Below are 19354 nucleotides of genomic sequence, written 5' to 3' on the forward strand. Positions count from 1 at the left end.
TAATGGAGAAATGTAATTACAGACAGAAAAGCTTTACCTTACTCAAAAATCTCTGTCTTATGAAATAAGTCACATTTCCCCTTTTACCAAGAGAAGGGATCTGGATGAAACCCTTGGCATTTGCTCTAATTATGTTGTAATATTATTCATCGTACTTGATGCAAAAGCTCAAAATCAATATTAGTCATACCACACTGAGCTCTTTATTAACCAGAAATATGTGATATAAGTTTTTAAACCATATACATTCAGATTCAATAGGCAGATGGTAGCTACTAAAAATTCCCCCAACTGGTGCAAGTTAAATTTAAACACAAGTTGATGGTTCACACATTTTGGTAAGGGACTTGGATAAACTGAAACTGAGTTTGATGACATTTACAAATATTTGCATTGTTTTCTTGGATGGTTGTTTGATTCTGATGTGATCTTTTTTTCCCCTTCTCACTTCTACCAGGTCTTCCACAAGGAAGCTACTGCATTAAGCCACCAACAGGAGATGAACTAACAGACCTGGACCTCTAGACCAGCTCCTTTATTGACTTACAGGCTCTGGCTCAGAATAGAAAAAGCTGTGAGCCCCACATATTGTGAATCATGAGAATGGTCTGTATGTGTGAGGCCATAGAAAAGAGAATATCCTTTTTGCTTCTCATTGGATTTTTATTCAGGACCAATACTTTTCAAAGGGTATTCCAGAAAACACTAATCTCATAGAAAAGGCCACATGGTCAGGACATTTTGGGCAACAATAATGCTTGCAGAGTTTTGTTTTTTTTTTTAACGGAAATAATCTCACTTTGATTCATTTTATTTGAGAATGTTAGATTTTATGTAAAAATCCAGACTTCCAGTTCTCTCAAAAAATTGAAGATGTGACAATGCAGTGGATATAACCTTACACAGAAAAAATTTCTTGCAGCATCCCATTGGTCAGGGAACGAGCACTCCATTAGTCAAGGAGCCCTCAACATACCTGGATTTTGGAAGCCTTTTACTTGGCTCCCCCTGTTTTAGTCTTTCTTGAAGACACATAGTATCTTCTGGTGTATTAAAGGTTTGGACAATCCCTCAGTAAATATTTCTATTTTATTTGGTTGAAAAAAATTTCCCCAATATATTATAGACATTTCTGCTCCATATTTTGGGATGTACTGTTCTAGACAATTCTTTGGGTTTATGATTTCAATTTTCACTCCAAAATTTACAGATGAAAATCAATTTCTAATATATTACTTGGTACACGGATATGGACCAAAAATTTCAAGGAATTCTGATTTGTTGGTATTAATTCTATGCTACCTTCTGGAAAATACTTGTGAAAGTATTTAGGAAGCTCAGATTTTGCAATAAGGATTTCATTTCCATTTTTGGGTGCTTTTATAGGCATTCAAGTTGCAGAACAAACCCACCTGGTTAGAGTGCTTATATACTCAATCAGACTTCAAGGTAAATTGGTAGAGATGAAGGAGCCTCTTGATTTTACCTGACGTTTAACTTAAAAAATCCACACTCGGAGACCCGCCGTGCTGCTGATCTAGTAACGGCCTCTAATAACATGTATTCCAGAGGAAAGGTTTTGGCGAAAAAACAAATACACTTGCAATATGATAGGATAAGTAACAGGAATGTATAGTACTATTACGTTCTACCAGATAAACTAGCATTTAAGTAGATATTTCCTTCTTATAAGCATCAGCTCAGTAACTCTCAAAAAAAAGAAGATGGACACAAATTTATCCTTTGGAAGGTGAGCCCAATGTGTATCGTCCAAGTGATTACTATGGAAGCCCAAGAATAGGGTTTGACAGTTCATCTTGCTTGCTGAGAACACTGAATAGTAATGAATTTCTAGTTTTCAAATGCTTAGAGTTGGAAATATTGGTCATGATGGCAGCAGTGACTTCATGCAAAAAATTCTGGTGGACTACATGTCACTGAGTGGATGTTCTCTGCATTTGGCTAAAGTTGATTGAGGAAAAATAAATGGCAAATGAAGAGGACAAGTAGATTTAGAAAGAAGTTATTTACCACTTTAATAGGGCTGTCCAAACTTTGGTCACACAGATCATTCTGAAACCTAATTGCTTTAATGGTCTTCCCATCTCACCAGAAGAGATCTGAATACTCTTGGGAAAAGCAAATCAAACATAGACAGAGGTGCCATGATAAGACCTGTTGCTACAGCAACATGTAATTAATGATGTCAGACTTTGGATTTAATCAGAGGACATTTCTGCAGGACAGCTACACAAAGCCTTAAGACATTGTATTTACAGAACTTAATGCAGGGAATCCATATTTGACCATCACTTTGCCAGAGTCTTAATAGCATGGTGGAGTGGCTCCCTCAAGAATCCTCATTTTTCTTATCTGTGGAAAAGCTAGTAGTTCTAAAAATATTTTCCTGGAAGAGGTTAGAACGGTTATTATATATCAATTGAATATAAAGTATGGTTACGTAAGCCAAGCTTGCATGCTAATATTGCACAGGGTAGAAAACAGTAAAACAGGACGATGTGCTTCCTTGGGCATCTGGTAGAAACAGAAGGAAGCTCTTGACTCAGTATCATTTTGAGGCCTCAGATTCCAGGAGTCCACCTGTAGCTGGCCTTCCAGTGTGAGTGCCATGCTGACCTCTCAGAAGGGCACATGTGTTCCTTGCCGATAGAAAAAGAAATGACGACAAAACAAAACAAAACATCCAAAACTCAAAGAGGTACACCAGCCGCCTCAAACTGTGGTACAGTTCATTTTTTGAAGAGAATATATAATATTTCAAAATATTATATATATACATATATTTCAAATGGTACAAAGTAACTATAGATCCAAATTAGAAGACAGTTGATCGTTCTTCGTAATCCCAAAAATTCCCATTGAGAAAACCCTTTTTTTCCTTAACCCACTTTCCATGGTGTTGCCAAAAACTCTGTGTCTTCTCACTCTCGGAGACTTCATGACACACAGTAAAAGCACTTGTGATTATCTGGTAATCAGTCAAAGTGCAAATAAGAAATCCATTTGGCTTCTAATATATAAGACGTTTTAAAATCTTAAAATGTATTTTCCGCAGAGTAGGTTTTCCTTTATTACTCTAACAAATGCTTCTGTTAGGTTCTTGGGTGAATCTGAAACCAAAGAAAGAAAGAAAGAAATTTCAGGCAGAAAAGAACGAAATGAAGGCACAAAGAAAGGTGATTAGGCAGAAAATGAGGACACACTGAATTTTTAGGATACTGCTTCTTTCAAGTGAAGTAAAACATGTTCAAATCTAGAGCAGTAGTTCTTAAACAGTGACCAAAGCACATGGACAGGCCACCATATTTTTATCAGTTCATTCAGTTAATTTTGCCACAATTGAGGAGACAGACTTTTGAAGCAGTGCCTAGACAGGACTGGAGCTGTGGGCATGCAACCTATGTAGTTGCAGGGAGCCCTTTGTTGAAAAGGGACCCATACTTTGTTTAATGACCTGTGGTTGCCGTCTTCAAATTATTAGTAATTTTTGAACAAGGGCCGCTGTGTTTTCATTTGCACTGGGCTCTTTCTGCACATTATACAGTCATTCCCAGGTCTGTCTGATGAGAATTTCATGAGTAGGAAATTCCATGGTCTTTTCATGTTGGTCTCTTGTAAGATGCCAAGGGGTGGCATAAGGTGAATTCATTGCCAAGGTCAGATCACATTTGTTGAGGAAAGAGACCTTTGAAAGGTGAGGAACTGTTTCACTCAAACAACGACAAAGTGCTCAAGGGCAATCAAGGGCATACTCCTATAACTATCGATGCCATTTAATCTATTCAAATATGGTCCCAAGACTCTTATATTCAGAAGGATGCATGAACAAAGAATCACTGGTTTAGAGCATGAATGATGGTTCTAACAGAGTTGAAGGTTCTACTTTAGAGTTCCAGGAATTAAGGCATTTTTCTTCCTCATCTCTTAATTCTTTATAGTTTTAGAAACTGAGAATTCTGAGGCCAGGAGTGAAGTCCATTTAAATTTTCAGGGTTAGGTAGGAACAGTCACACACATCTGCTTTCAAAAGTTGGTTGGGCCAGGGGCAGAATGTATGAGAAATCTTTACATATTTATTTTTTTATTCTTTCCATATAAATAACAGATCCTTCCAAACCTTGGTTTCCTAACCGTCTAGTGGTGTTTATCACATTTTGTTTTCATTGTCTTCTTTTTCACTGAGAGAAAAAGTGACATTTCCAAAACTGAACTGGAGTCACCTTTCTTTTATCTGTTCCGACCCTGCCCCTGCTCCATTCCACCAAACCTTAGGCCCTATGCTCCATGAAAGACCAGGGGTCATATCATGTCCACCATCACATCCCCAAGACTTTAATTTTAGATAACAGAGGCTTAACATTATTTATTAGTTAAAGAAATGAATGAGTGCACTTGGATCCAGGGGCAATTGTGACAGCATAGTTTATTCTTTAAGAAGATGGTTTACTCTTCCTTCATGCAGTCTCTAACTACCACCCCCCTCCCCCACCCTGGCCTCCCCTCCTCCCCACCATCCCTCCCTCTCTCTCTCTCTGTCCCCCGCCCCTACACACACACCTTTTTACTTTTAGTAAAACAAATAGACTAGAGATAGAGATTGTAAAGGCTCTCAGAACATTTCAGACCTGGTGGAATTTTGAGGGAAGGAGCTGGAATATGTCAAAGCTGGTACTTTACTTTTCAGTAATATAAAAAGCATCTGAGTGATTTGAATAGGTAGAGATACGCAAAGTCAGGGTAGCCATTAGGAGCATGGGCCCAGAGGGCTATGGACAAATGATTGTGGTGAATTGTGTTGGGCGAGTCACAGAGAATATCAAATCTGACAAGATGGCTATTGCAGTTAGGTGTGTAATCTGAGGTCTGTAACTTACTCTTTTGGGGAATAAAACTTGATTCTACATTGTGTACTAACTGTTCATTTCCTTGCTAGTGTGAAAGACACTAACATATTGGGTTGACAGAAATCCAAAGCTGCTTGATATATCCCCAGCTATTAGAACAGCTTATATTCTGGTATTTTAATCTGCTAATTTTCCTTCCCTGGTGACTTTGGTTTTCTCCTCATTTTATTCCTTTCCTCTTCCTGTTCCCAAACAAGCAAAGTTCACCTTTTACACATAAATTATCACAGCACTGTCAAACAGCTTATTTCTTCTAAGAGGAAGTCTGGCTTTCTAAATGAAGTCATTGTTTCTGAATACACAACATATTCGATTTGTTCCTGAATGCATGGAATATAGCCTCCCCATCTTTCAAACTTATGTTTTTAATATATCAGTTTAAAGAAAAGAGATTAACGGGTATCTAAAACCGCAGAGGGGGAAAGATCTCTAGTCAATGTCTAAGTCAGTCTTGTTACAAACTTCCAACAAAGCAATTTAATAAAACAATTGAAGCAAGGATCAAGCAGGAGCAGGGTTAAAATTTAGCCAAGAAACTTCACCAGATGTACCAAACTTCTCCCCAGAAGGTATCTGTTACCAGTTTTATTGTACCCCAGGCTGGGTTTTTGGAACACCTCTAATGCATGACTGCTTTACAGGGTGGCATTCAGAAAGCTTCCTCTTTCCCTATGATTTATTCTTTCAAATCTCCTGAAAGGGAAGACTTGGCTTAATGCTACTTATCTTTTCTCCTTCCTTCTGAGTTTTATTGTCACCTAGATCCAATTCCTCAAGGTTTTCCTTATGATTGTGGCTTGTTACCCTGGCTAGTCCACATTCTAGGGCGTCTGGTTGTTTAAATGAAACACTGAATTTCTACTCTCCACCCTCCCTAAAAAATGAGCATCATAAAAATTTAAATTAGACCACACTTTGAACCATCTTTTGTTTATCTACATTTCAAAGAATGCCGAGAATTTTGGCTTAGGATGATTAGTTGGGAAGTAACCCATATAATAGCGAGGTTTTAGAAAAAAACCTATATAGAGAAAAAGAATGAAGTCCCAGGAATCTTGCTTGCAAATTTCTTTACACTGAAGTTACTTTTAAAAAACAGCAATGTGAAGGAAACTCCCAGTTGCCATTAGCAATCTGGGTATGTTTCTTCAGTTTTTTGTTTTTGTCTTTTTCTGAGAGAAAGAACTCTTTCAATCAATCTTACACATAAGAACAAAAGAGGTGATTTTCTTTATTCTTCCTTTCACTTCAATAAGAACTTGAATTTTTTACCCTAAAGATTACCTTTTAACAATGAAAACATATGATTCATAATTAAAGTACATCTGTGAATTAAATTGTTTTTAAAAGTTACATTGCTAGAGTCAACATTTGGAGTGTGTAGGCATATTTATACTCTGATGGGGAAAAATACACAGGGCATACTAGAAAAATTCATAAAAAACCTATTTGGGGCGCATATGATCGAAGGACTGGTGTTGGCTATTTATACAGAATGGAGCTCCTGTATGTGTCATCCAGACTTAACTCGTGCTTTTTGTGTTTAAAAGTGCTTACTTCATTGTGAATTTCTTTGTAAGGAAGGGGGAAGAAAATATAAGTCAGTTGGTGTGTGGGCTTTCTTAAAGTTTAAAAAATTCAGCTTTTTCTAGTGTCTTCTTTTTCCCTCTCTAAAGACAGACTTGAGAATTCTCAGTGACTGATGTGCCGCACACATGGCTGTAGAGGACTCTCTTATTTCCTTGCCTGAAATAGATGCACACATCAGAACAGGTACATCCTCTGCTTTTAAACTGGCTGTAAGGATATTTACTTCTCTTACACACTCAATCGTCTGGATTGTGTTCAGCCCACCCAGGGGCATAGTGAACATAAACGTGGACCAGCTTCTATTACCATGATCAGATCCCACACCATACTTTGGTGATGCCCAAGAATGTCCAGGATGTATTATAACACGCCTGATGCTTTTAAAATATACTCTACAAAGGCCAAATAAAAGCAAGTGATATGGGTCACAAATAAGTAGCATTAACAATTTCTGTGTTTTGTTTGTTTATTTTCTACCGGCCAGAGTCTCCTCATTGGTACTTTTAGAATTTCCCATATCGAAATCCTGAAATATTTTGACTTGCATTATTGGTCTTTACAGAGTTTCAAGACTAGAGGCACTATTAGAGCAGGGTTTACTATCCATAAAGGGTGACTGCTTATCATCTGGAATAGGGAATGGAGATTTGGCAGGGAATATGTCAGCAATGTGTTTAAAACAGTGGTGACTGGGTTCCAATCATACTGGCCAAATTTCAGAGCAGCTTAAAACTAATTTGTGAGGGTATCTTCAAATTATCTGATAAAGTCATCTTCAGGCAAAATGTAACCAAAAGGAAACCAGAAATCCATACTCTACCAGCTAATTAAGATGACTTCTGGGGGTAAGTGGCATGAACTGGACTCAGTTTTGAATACTCTCTTCTGTAGGTGTTTCATTGAAATGAAATACGATAATCCAGGCTGAGCCTCTTGGCACATGTGATTTGCATGTTAACAAGCTGGGGTGATTCAGACATCCCTCCTGGCTGCAAGCCAGGGAGGTATAGCCATTTACTGGCTAACGTGGTCAATACAGGCAACTAAATTTGACACACAGAACCTCCACTTATTTTATGTATGAAAAAATTTCGTAAAGTGTTATATTTTCTGCATCACAAAGATGCAAGAACCAATTTTATTTCTTGAGAAGACAATTCCGAGAAGAAAGACCAAATTAAGACTCATAACACAGGAGCTGGAATCAGAGATGCCCTTTTAAATTTGGGTCACCCTTTTGGAAGCCTGCAAGTTCAACATATTGGAATTTGTAACCGTAGAGCTTGCTTTTAAAAAATACCCAATACTCAGGACACATACACATACAACAGGGCTGATATTCATGTGGTACATGTACATATCACCATACTGGCTGTTAAAATATTGATACACTTTTGTACTAGTGAATAAATAGTTACTGTCTTAAGTGCCCTCAGGAACCTCCCCCACCACACCCCCATTAGAACTTCCAGACTCCCCTATGCACCAGTATCTATAGGGTCAATGGGTGACCTAACTGGGCTTCTCCAACCTGTTCCAGCATCATGACACCAATTCTGATGGGTTGTGTAGCTTCATACAGGTTGTTACATATTTTGAAGCCAACTCCTGATCTAACCACACAAAGCAAGGAATGATTGTTTGAATGGGAAAAACCTTTCACTTCTCTAAAAGAGCATCAAAATATTCCATTAAAGGACCTTTAGAAGATGGTTGTACTTATGCAGAACTTTTCAGCAAACTATCTGGATGAATTAGGCAAGACCTTTATTTTATTATCTATTCTGAGCACCATAGATGTCGGATGCATTTTCCAAATAACTGCCTCACTGCTCCTCTTCCCTTTGGCTATGGCAACCTAGCTTTATTTATGAGTCAGTAAGAGAAATGCTAAACTGCTCAGTATGGAAAAATCAAGTTCAATCTCTGACTTCTCTTTGATGGACAGACACTGATCTGAGCAGTTAAGAATAGTTTCTATTGGGGAAAAGGCTTCTTTCTCTCCTGTTCAAAGCTTCTCTGGGTGCTGTTTGTAAATACAACACAAAGGCAAACAGTACGGTTTGTAATATGCATGAGACATTTGGAAAAAATGAACTTACTCTTGTGGTCTTGATTTTATTGCCTGTAGCACACATCCATCCGGAATTATCAGGGAGTGTCTTACACTCTTCTCCTTCTAGACAAGGCTCCATCTCACACCACCATTTCCCAATCACTATGGAGGCTGTACAAAGACAGGAAACAAGTGTGTCTGCAATTCATCCAAACAACCTGGGCATGAGGCTGTGTCCTTCTGCAGATATTAATGCTCTTTGAAACACATTAGGTCCTTTTTAACCTTTCATGATTAGCTAAGAATACTGTATTAAGAAGAATGAGATTTTAACTTAAACATCTTAAAATGCAGATATAATAATGCCATCTGGCTTCATCAAGCTACATTTTGTCCACAATCTCTCTGTATGATGAAAACATACAGAATGGGGATATTTACTTTTTGGAGAAACTTTTGTGTTAGGTTTGTAGATCAAGGACCTGGTACTTTCATTTCAGTGAAAGGACAAAGGGCTAAATGTTCTTCAGAATGACTGAGTGAGCTATTCTTTTCAGAAAGGCCACTTTATCCACCCAGCATTAGGATTTATCTCCCAGCCTAGGGCCTTTGAGAATTTCAAAGGCTCGCCAAAAAAGAAAAAATGAATAGACCAAAAGTACAAAAGAGAACTTGCAAATTTAAAACCAACAGTCATAATAAATGAAGCCATTTGTTTATAGTCAAAGTATATTTGATATGAGCTGTGGTTTCCTTTCAATATATTTGAGGTGATATGAGTGAAACTTTTAAAACTTGACCCTCTGATAAAATAGCCCTACTTTTCAGGATGATATTGAGGATGATGACATTAGGAAACTGGCAATGAATTGAGAGGATGGATTTATAGCACACTTTTTTGGATAATGAGATTTTTATAAAACTGGAGACTAGATTCTCTCAGTACAAATCAGGCAGCTCCACATCTTGTGTGAAAATTATTTTTGCACAAGCATTGGTCATTTCTGAAGCTCCTCAAGGCAGTAGCTTTTTTTGTTTGATTTTTTTTTTTTTAAACAAATCCACCTGGGCATTATCTTCCAAAATCCTCAAAATGTCTGTGAGTGTTTCTTCTGTGATACTTTCCAAATGGCTGTCTTTACACTGGACTGGAACTCTAGTTCTTTATCTAAAAAACTTGTCACCTCCTAACCCCTCAGATTTCCACCTTGTCTCCACCATGAGGTTTAATTCTCACGAAAACAAAGAACCCACATGACATCTCTTAATGTCACAGAGGATTAATATTAAAGTGAAATGGAGTCCACATCACAGGGAAGCAGGAGCACATTAAAATTCTCTACCGACCCAGCATTCACTAGAGGGATTTGATAGCTACCTTAGAAGCAGAATGGTTTAAACATCCAGACATCTATCTGCATTTAGGTTTCCTCCTTCTACACTTTTCCTATTTCAGACTTCCCCTCCTTTAGAATCCAGTCTTCCTCAAACTTTCCTTTGAATAAAAATTACTCTGCAGGGTTATGTATGCAAAATCATGTCTACTCTATTATACGGTCAATTTAAGGATTTTTTTCAAGGGTACCTTTGCCTGTATTTAACGTACACCTTATACGTAGATCAGACCAAATCACATAAAAATGCAACTCCATTGGATAAGGCAAGCAAAGGAAGTAAAATCTTGCATATAGTTCTATCCGTATGCAAGACAGTGTAATAATTTTGGTAAAACACAGACTAATAACAGAAAACACAAGTCCTCCATGGGGTCCAAAATGATTATGAATGTTTTGAATGATTTTCTTTTTAATAGCAGGTCTCAGCATCAGGATATGGAATAGAAGAAGAATCTAGTCATGAGTTAAGAGGCCTTGTTTGTGTGAATTAACAGGTGACAATACTAATTAGAGAAGCATATACTTTGGCAGCAAGAAAAACATGTAGCGTTGAAGGTGAACAAAAATAAATGTCAAAGCTTTCAGTAACGTAAGATACAAGTAAGAGTTTGACAGTGTTTATTGAGAGCCTTCAGTCTGAGGCTTCCTTCCTACTAGAGCTCAGTCACAAACAGGCCAATCACATTTGACATGCTTGTCCCCTTAGAGCACACTTAATATTCAATATTGCTGCCCTGCATCTCAACCATCAAGAACAGACACCCTCTGATCTTAGCTCTGAGGGGAAACTGCCTTTCCCAATGGTCTTTGATTTAGCATTTGTCCCTCTTTTTTCACAGAGGACACAAATAATGAACAATCGCTGATAAGCTCAGACATCAGCATCTTTACCGAAGGACCCTGTTCTGTCTTCTCTAGGCTGCTCTCTACCCTCTCACAGCTGACCTACTTTGTTGCAAGCTCACAAAGCAGGTTCTCTTCTTTCTCTTAAGCATTAATATCTCCTCAATGAAAATGTAGACAGTAGGAATACATCTCAAAACCCGAGTATCACTTTTAATTCAAGTTTATAAAGACCCACTGGCTTGGAGGGGAAGAGAACAGGCTTTTTAAGAATAAAAATGTCTCAGACCTGCCTACATTCTCTAAAAATTCATAGTACAGTTGCCTCTCGTAAATGGAGTTTGAGAACTTGGCACTAGCCTGTGGCTTATTAGAATCTAGTTAATTTCTCCGGCGTTGCTTTTCTAAAGATGCTATTAGACCTATCTTGTTCCTGATCTGTGCATTCCACTGTCATCTTACTATGTATTATTTTATGTCCTAGGTCAAACTATAGTCCCTCATCCTAGTTTTTTCATGAACTCATATTTCCTGAAACATCTTTAAAAAATTCACAAAGAAATGATTTAAAAATTGCCTCTTCTCCCAATTTGGAAGCCACTGAAAACCTTCTGATTATTGGACAAGGAGTGATCAATTAGATTTAATAAAATAAGCTAATATTAATGCTATTTAGTTGTTTTTAAATAATTTTTTCTTACAGAGATAATTATAATGATAAAACTATAAATATTAATAATTTTTAAATGGCTTGAATTATAATGGTCAGTTCAATAAGATAACTGACATTTCTGAATGCTTCTTATGTGCCTGTGTTAGATGCTTTTAAATGTATTATCTCACTCTTCAAAGTAACCCTATGAAGTACATATTATTACGAACCCATTTTTTTAGATACAAAAACTAATGCTCAGAAAGGTTAGGTAGCTTTGCCAAGCTCACACAGGTAGAAAGTTCAGAAATTAACACAAGAATCCAGGCCAGGTTAATCACATAATTCATGCTTTCCATCATGATAGTGCTAACTCATTCTAGTTGTGCATCCAAAATTCACAGATCTCTAAAAAAACATGTATTGACTGCTGAGTGGATGAATGAATTCTCTCTGCTCTATGATTAGTGAAAATAAATTTCATATCAACACAAACACTTGCATAAAACAAAACAATTCAGTTTCTCGTAAAATTAACTTAAAAAATAATTTGGGCAAGGACAGTTGATCTCACTTATTTCTTCTTAGTCTCAGCTACACATTGCTTGATTTCATTAGTTGTAGCAATTTAATAGAAATTTCCACCAGTGATCACTTTCTGAATCCATAAGAAACTTATGAGGTAGATGCACAACTACTCTAAGAACTTTTATTCCTTAGAAGAACTGAGTTAATTAAATTATCAGCAGTGAAACCCAACTCTCTCTTATCTGTGGTGATTATGAAAAAGGGTCTTAAAAGTCCCTTTTAACCCTGGGGTTCTGGGATTCTCTCTATGAATGTGCCATGTTCAGGAAAATATCTGATCTTCAACTTTTTCAAGAATGTTCATCTTTCCTTGAGAGATTCTTAAAATCACTAAGGCCACTTTAATCATGAGTCCTGATTTCACCCTTATATCAGGTCATATTGCTGTTGAGCAGAAGAGAGACTGTAAAAGGAGAGTCAATCCATCTTTCAGTGATAAATTGTAAATGGAGCAGTAATCCTGGTGGGGTTTTTTTTTTTCTTCACTTTGAGGAATTTTCCCACGGAAATAGAACAAGATATAATAAGCAATGACTTAATAAATATAGAAAGAAGCATCATATTGTCTAAGAACTGCAGTCCCCTTTTTATCATTTCAGTAGATAACATTTGAGTTGCAGTTCAGCAAACGTTTTACTGGGTACTTTGCATAGTCAAAGCACTACCTGATTTACTGAGGGCAATAAAATAATGAACATGACATACTCCCTGCCCTCAGAGCCTACATCTTAGCTCAGGGTTTATCAATATAGGCATTACTGGCATTTTGGCATGAGTTATGGTAAAGAGATATCAATGAACAAAAAGTGCTTCTCCAGTAGTAATTACATTAATGTACTAGAAGAGCAGACTCACAGTGGGGAGTAGGAAAAGAGAAACTCTTAGTAAGATTGTAGAAGTTTCTGAAAGCAAGAGGCTTGGGCTTAAAAATTTTTTTTTTACATTAATTTTATTTTAAGGTAAGTCATTGAAGATTCTAGATTCTGTGAACTTACAGAGGACATGTAACAGGGGAGGTTGGGAAAGATGAATTTGGCAGTGATGTGTAAGATGCAAGAAAGGGGAAGTAAGCACCTGAAAATGCCAGATGAGCCCTGCTGCATTCAAACAGAGAAGGATAGGTCTTGATTTTTGGATGCCTGCTCTAGAATCATGAAGCAGAGCAGAGCTGAAAGTGAGGTTAGGAACAACTGAGGAAACACTGTTGCCAGTATGTCGACCATGTTAACTGTAATCCTAACCACACTGAACTCCAATTATTAGCTTATTAGCTCATGTGCCTGCCCACTCACTAGGTAGTGAACTCCTTGAGGGTACAGATCATATTGCATTCATCTTTGAATGGCACAGAGTAGCTCAAGACAGGTTTGCCATTTATAAATAAATGAATTAAAAAATGAAACAAAAAGAGAAAGAAAAAACAAACAGTGCCTATATCAAAAGATTATGAGGATCACATGAGAAAATTCATCCCAAGCACTTAGCAGAGTGTCTGGCATTCAGCAAATGTTTAATAAATATTAGCTATTACTATCAGCATCAGCAGCATCATTTTCATTACTCGAAAGAATAAAATCCTTCCCAAAGAGAAAAGGAAATTCTTCACAAAGTTAGTGAATACACCGTTGTTCTTCGATGTTATGCCAAACTCTCAGCTCACTCCTATGACTTATGAGTGTTTGAGCATAAATTAAATGATTGAACACATGACTGCATTCATATTCCCAGAAGTAGGTTATAAGCACATCAATCAAGACAAATTTCCAGGCTCATCTTTGTGCAACCTGTCATGCAATTTAAAACAATGGCTGGAACTCCATGAGAGGAACGGGACAGCTCTCCAGCCTCCCTTTTTGCACAGGTTGTTGGAACAGCTGTTACGATGCTCTTCTTCAAAAGACCTGCAGCGACTCCCTGTGTGTGACTGTCTTTATTAAAGCAAACAGAAAATTAAAGGCAATGAATAACATTGCCTGCAGACATTCCAAACTCCCTCTTTTCTGTGAGCTCACATTTAAGGACTAGATCCAGTTTGGAGGGATTAGTGAACTGGCTAAGACTCTAAGCTCTTAGGTATGTAACAGGGGGACCCAGCTTTGAACCTTAACACCATCACTTACTGGTAGAATGGCTTCAGAAAGTTCTTTGGTTCAAGTCTCAGGTTCTTGAATTATAAATGGAGTTAATGAAAATCACAACTGGTTATTGTGAATTTTAGATGAAATAAGATACTTAGCATAATACCTAATAAACTTTATACTCAACACATGGAAATTATTACTATTATTTATCCATGTGTCCTCTATTTAGCTATGTATGCATTCATGCAATTATCTGTATAGAGAGTAAGTGCCTTTTTTTTTTTTTAAATGGAAGTTTATCCTAGTTCTGGGATACATATATTTGCTTTTCACTGATTAGACTCTACTTCTTGTAGGATCTATAATATATTTCAGAGACATAAATAAAATTAATAGCTGATGATAGGATTGATTACCATTGCTTCTCTTCTACAAGTTCTATTCTAGTGCTTTGCAAACTGAGGCAATTTTATCTTGGTAAGGGTGTAAGTGATGATGTGGGTTGTGAAATGGACAGTACTTAAAGACACAAGGTGAGTATGGTACAACCTCCTTGAGTGATAGATTTCCTTGAAGGTATTTCAAGACAAAAGTTATATTTTATTCACTCAAAAGCTATTCATTAACTTGTGCTGGACATAAAAGAGACACAAAGCTACCTAAATGTCCATTGACAGATGAATGGATAAGAACATGTGGCACATATATACAATGGAATATTACTCAGCCATAAAAAGGAATGAAATTGAGTTATTTATAGTGAGGTGGATGGACTTAGAGTCTGTCATACAGAGTGAAGTAAGCCAGAAAGAGAAAAACAAACACCGTATGCTAATGCATATATATGGAGTCTGAAAAAACAGTACTGATGAACCTAGTGATGGGGCAAGAATAAAGAGGCAGAAGTAGAGAAAAGACCTGAGGACACAGTGGGGAAGGAGAAGCTGGGACAAAGTGAGAGAGTAGCATTGACATATATACGCTACCAAATGTAAAATGGATGGCTAGTGGGAAGCTGCTGAATAGCACAGGGAGATCAACTCGATGCTTGGTGATGACCTAGAGGGGTGGGATAGGTAGGGGATATTGGGAATATATGTATAAATACAGCTGATTCACTTTGTTGTACAGCAGAAACTAACACAACATCGTAAAGCAATTAATCTCCAATAAAGATTTGAAAACAAAATCCTAAAAAGAGAGAGAGAGAGAGAGATCCTACCTTAAAGTGGCATACAATCTCTTATGGGAGAGAAACACTATATGTAATGATGGGATAATATATATTGACAAATTGCGATACATAAAAAGATATGACATGCTTTAAGGGAAACTAAGTGGATCTCATTTAGTGTCAGGATGATGGCGGGAAAGAAGTTCTCACTGAGGAGGTAATTTAAGCACCAAGTAGTTAACCGAAGTGGTTTCATATTAAAGCAAATAAGCATATTTATTATGAGGTAAAAGGCTAACTTCACATGAATTTTAAGATAAAACACAAAACAAAGAATTCTTTTACTGGTCATGGGCTGTCTTATCAGCATGCAGGGGTATAGTTCCTAATGCTTTCTAAAAAAGCTGTCTGCTTGGTGAGAGAATTTTCAGACTTTTTGCCAATTTAAGGGAGCACTCCTAATTACTGTCAACAATAATACTCCTCTTCGTGGCCTGGACACTAGGGCTGGAGTCTCTGGTTTATTTTGCACTTTCAATACATGATAACTCTATTCATGCATCCACTTATAATTCAAACGCTGGATGTTGGTCTTGCTTTCCCTAAATTGATGGTTTTATTTTAGAATTAAATTCAGCTGCATTTGTGTAGGTATGTAATTTAAAATACATGGTTAAGGGACTTCCCTGGTGGCACAGTGGTTAAGAATCTGCCTGCCAATGCAGGGGACACGGGTTTGAGCCCTGGTCTAGGAAAATCCCACATGCCACGGAGCAACTAAGCCCATGCACCCCAACTATTGAGCCTGCGCTCCGGAGCCTGCGAGTCACAACTACTGAGCCCATGTGCTGCAATCACTGAAGCCCGCACGACTAGAGCCCATGCTCCACTACAAGAGAAGCCATCGCAATAAGAAGCAATGAACAGTAGCCCCCGCTCTCAGCAACTAGGGAAAGCCCATGCAGAGCAACAAAGACCCCATGCAGCCAATAAATAAACAAATTAATTAATTTTAAAAAATAAAAATAAAAAATATGGTTAAGAAGGAACACAAAGAATCGTGGTTATTAGACAAATTTCCTACTGCACATCCCTTGCGTTCTTAAATTTAACATTCTATGTTAAAGACGAACCCTGAAGTTTACAGTAGATAGTAAGTGTAATGCATATATGCGTTACTATATGATATTTTCTCTTTCTGACTTACTTCACTCTGTATGACAGTCTCTAGGTCCATCCATGTCTCTACAAATGTCCCAAATTCTAATGCTCATTCTAATAGATACACAGTACTATCTCATTGTGATTTTAATTTTCCTTTCTCTAATGCCTAATGATGTTGAACATCTTTTCATGTGCTTACTTTCCATTTGTATATCCTCTTTGGTGAAATGTCTGTTCACTTTTACTCATTTTTTAAAAACTTATATTGGAGTATAGCCAATTAACAATGTTGTGAGAGTTTCAGGTGCATGGCAAAGGGACTCAGCCATACATATACATGTATCCATTCTCCCCCAAGACCCATTTTTAATTGGATTTTTATATATGATATTTGTTTTTCTCTTTCTGACTTACTTTACTCTGTATGACAGTCTCTATGTCATCCATGTCTCTACAAGTGTCCCAGTTTTTTCCCTTTAATGGCTGAGTAATATTCCATTGTATATATGTACCACATCTTCTTTATCCATTCATCTGTTATCTTAATGCCTGCATAATATCTCATAGGAAGGCTGCACCTTAATTGATTGAACCAATCCTCAACTGTTAGAAATTTAAATTGTCTTTTTTGGGGGGGGTTGGTTGGTTGGTTGGTTGTTATTAGAAAGGATGCTTATATGAACAACCTTGTACATACATCTTTGTAAGTATTTATTTCCCCAGAACGAATTCCAAGGAGTGGAATTTCTGAGTCAAAGTGTAAAAGAAGTTTCGTACTTGTGACATATATCATTAATTTGTCCTCCAGAAAATTGATGCTAACTCATATTTCCCACCAAAATTACCCATTTCTCTGCACAGCTTCTCCAATATTTGTTAGCATTCTTAATGATTTTAGTGAAATATGAACTTTGACTTTTGGAGGGTGCAGACACCTGTTCCTTAGCTAGGGAGCCCAGTTAACTGCCAGCTTTCATAGTCCAATCTGACTCTCAAAAGAGTGACCTGACATAGTAATAAGGTCTCAATTTCTTTGTGAATAATTCCGCCTCAAAGAAATCCAACGGAGAGGGATGTCACAGACTAAAGAGCTTAGGCATAGTGAAGGCTCTAAGCCAGAAACAAAGCCAGAAACACTACACTGGAGTCCTTGGTGCGCGCTGATATTTCTTGGAGGTCCCCAGTGGATGGGATATGCCTGCTGCATATGGGTCTCTCAGGTTTAGCCAACTCAGTGTAAAGAATCTTGCTATTTCAGAATAGGACATGCATTTATGTTTGTCCTTTTGGAATTCTGTGTCCCTGCGGATATACTTCTATTTGATCCATTTACATTCATGGCAACAAAATGGGAAAGGCGTTAACCTTGATGTGGGTATAGAGAAGAACTCCAAAATGGTTCTACATTTTAAATCAAAGGGAAAATCAGATTTAAAAATTATATTTACGAGCAACTTTCAACCCACTTGTACACCTACGTACCTTTTAGATCCTAGCTCTCTGTGTTCTTACAACAAAAAAAATGGCTCGTTGGAGGAATGTATTTGTATATCAGTATTTTCCCAATTTGAAAAATTACTTTATGAGGTTATTATTAGATTCTATAACATAGTTTTTTCTTGAATGGCTATAGATTTACCAGAATCAAATAATGTTAGTTAAGTACCCTTTTTTTCTTTTCATAGGTAAGGTAATCACTTTTATAGTTATTGATATATTAACATATTACTTTGGTTGATTCCATTTTGCAAGCAATCCCCAATATTAAATTATTCCCAGAAAATTCTTGGCATCAAATTCCTTTGCAAAACCAGTGCTCACAATCTTGGCAGTAAGGGGAAAGTTGTACACTGATTGTCTTTCATTTTAATTTCGCTCCCACTAGAGAAGATTGATATAAACAAAATTTAAATAGAAAACACATTTCAGATGCCAGCAGTGAAAAAGACTTTTGTCAGCCTAATAAAAAGGTATCAATTTTCTCAATTTTAGTCAATAAATTGAGTCATTTTCTAAATGGATTAGATTAAAGGAAAGTTCAAACTCCCAGTGAAACGCTCTTGGTGCTGATGGAGACTTCAGACAAGGGTGAGAGAACAGGACACACGGAACCTCTTAGGCCTCTTTAGATCTATACAAATTGATGGCAAGTAGGAGAGAAGTGTCTCTAACTCTGAACTCACCTAGTGCCTTAGAAGCCAAATCCTGGGGAATTGAATGGGAAACATTGTTTCTCTTATTTTTTTCAGATGTCATGCCTTGGTGATTGAATTAAAACTGAAAACATGGAAATTTGGGGAGAAGTGAGGCTTAGATGAAGAGCCTGTGGCATTTCGTGCTTTATATGCCTGTCTCACAGATGCTTGATAAAATAAAACAAAAACACTCTACAATGCTATTATGCTCACACAATCTCTGGGGAAGACCTTGATGCCTTCTGATTTATTATAATTAATTTAACTCCAGAAAACATAACCTGACTTTCATGTGAGGATGAAATGTATAAACCTTGATCACAGAGCACTCTTGAATCTAATTTTATTTGTGTGTATGTGTCTGAAATGGCAACATAATTTGATAATTGGTTATGTTTATAATTTGGCAAGAACTGCCCAATATCTTTTTGGCATATGCCTTCACTCACCAAGCCCTTGAGAAATGGAAGATAACGATTGGTGTTTTATTTTCTCTTACACAATGCCACACAACTAGCATGGTTATTCTGGTGGAATTGTTGGGATGGTTTGGAAAAGCTCAGCTTCATTTATAAGAAAATGTCTATAGACTATCAGCTCTGTGCTTAGCATCACTTAATGTAGGCAGTCTGAGTGACATAAAAACATGTCAAAGCTTTCACATGAGTTTTAAAGTAGATGAGCAAATG

The 19354-nt window shown here is 37.1% G+C and overlaps 1 protein-coding gene across 1 annotated transcript in view; it reads right to left on the bottom strand.

Moving 5' to 3' along the window:
* Positions 1–2011: 2011 nt before the first annotated feature.
* Positions 2012–19354, bottom strand: part of TAFA1 (TAFA chemokine like family member 1) — a 486060-nt gene continuing 468717 nt past the window's right edge. Inside the window, exons 4-5 of the mRNA XM_057705999.1 lie at positions 8618–8742; positions 2012–3131 (exon numbers count right to left, since the gene is read on the bottom strand). Coding sequence (XP_057561982.1) covers positions 3114–3131; positions 8618–8742 — 143 coding nt within the window. The 3' untranslated portion in view covers positions 2012–3113. The remainder of the gene's footprint in view (positions 3132–8617; positions 8743–19354) is intronic.

The sequence above is a fragment of the Hippopotamus amphibius genome, chromosome 13 (assembly GCF_030028045.1).
Source record: "Hippopotamus amphibius kiboko isolate mHipAmp2 chromosome 13, mHipAmp2.hap2, whole genome shotgun sequence".
Taxonomy (NCBI): domain Eukaryota; kingdom Metazoa; phylum Chordata; class Mammalia; order Artiodactyla; family Hippopotamidae; genus Hippopotamus; species Hippopotamus amphibius.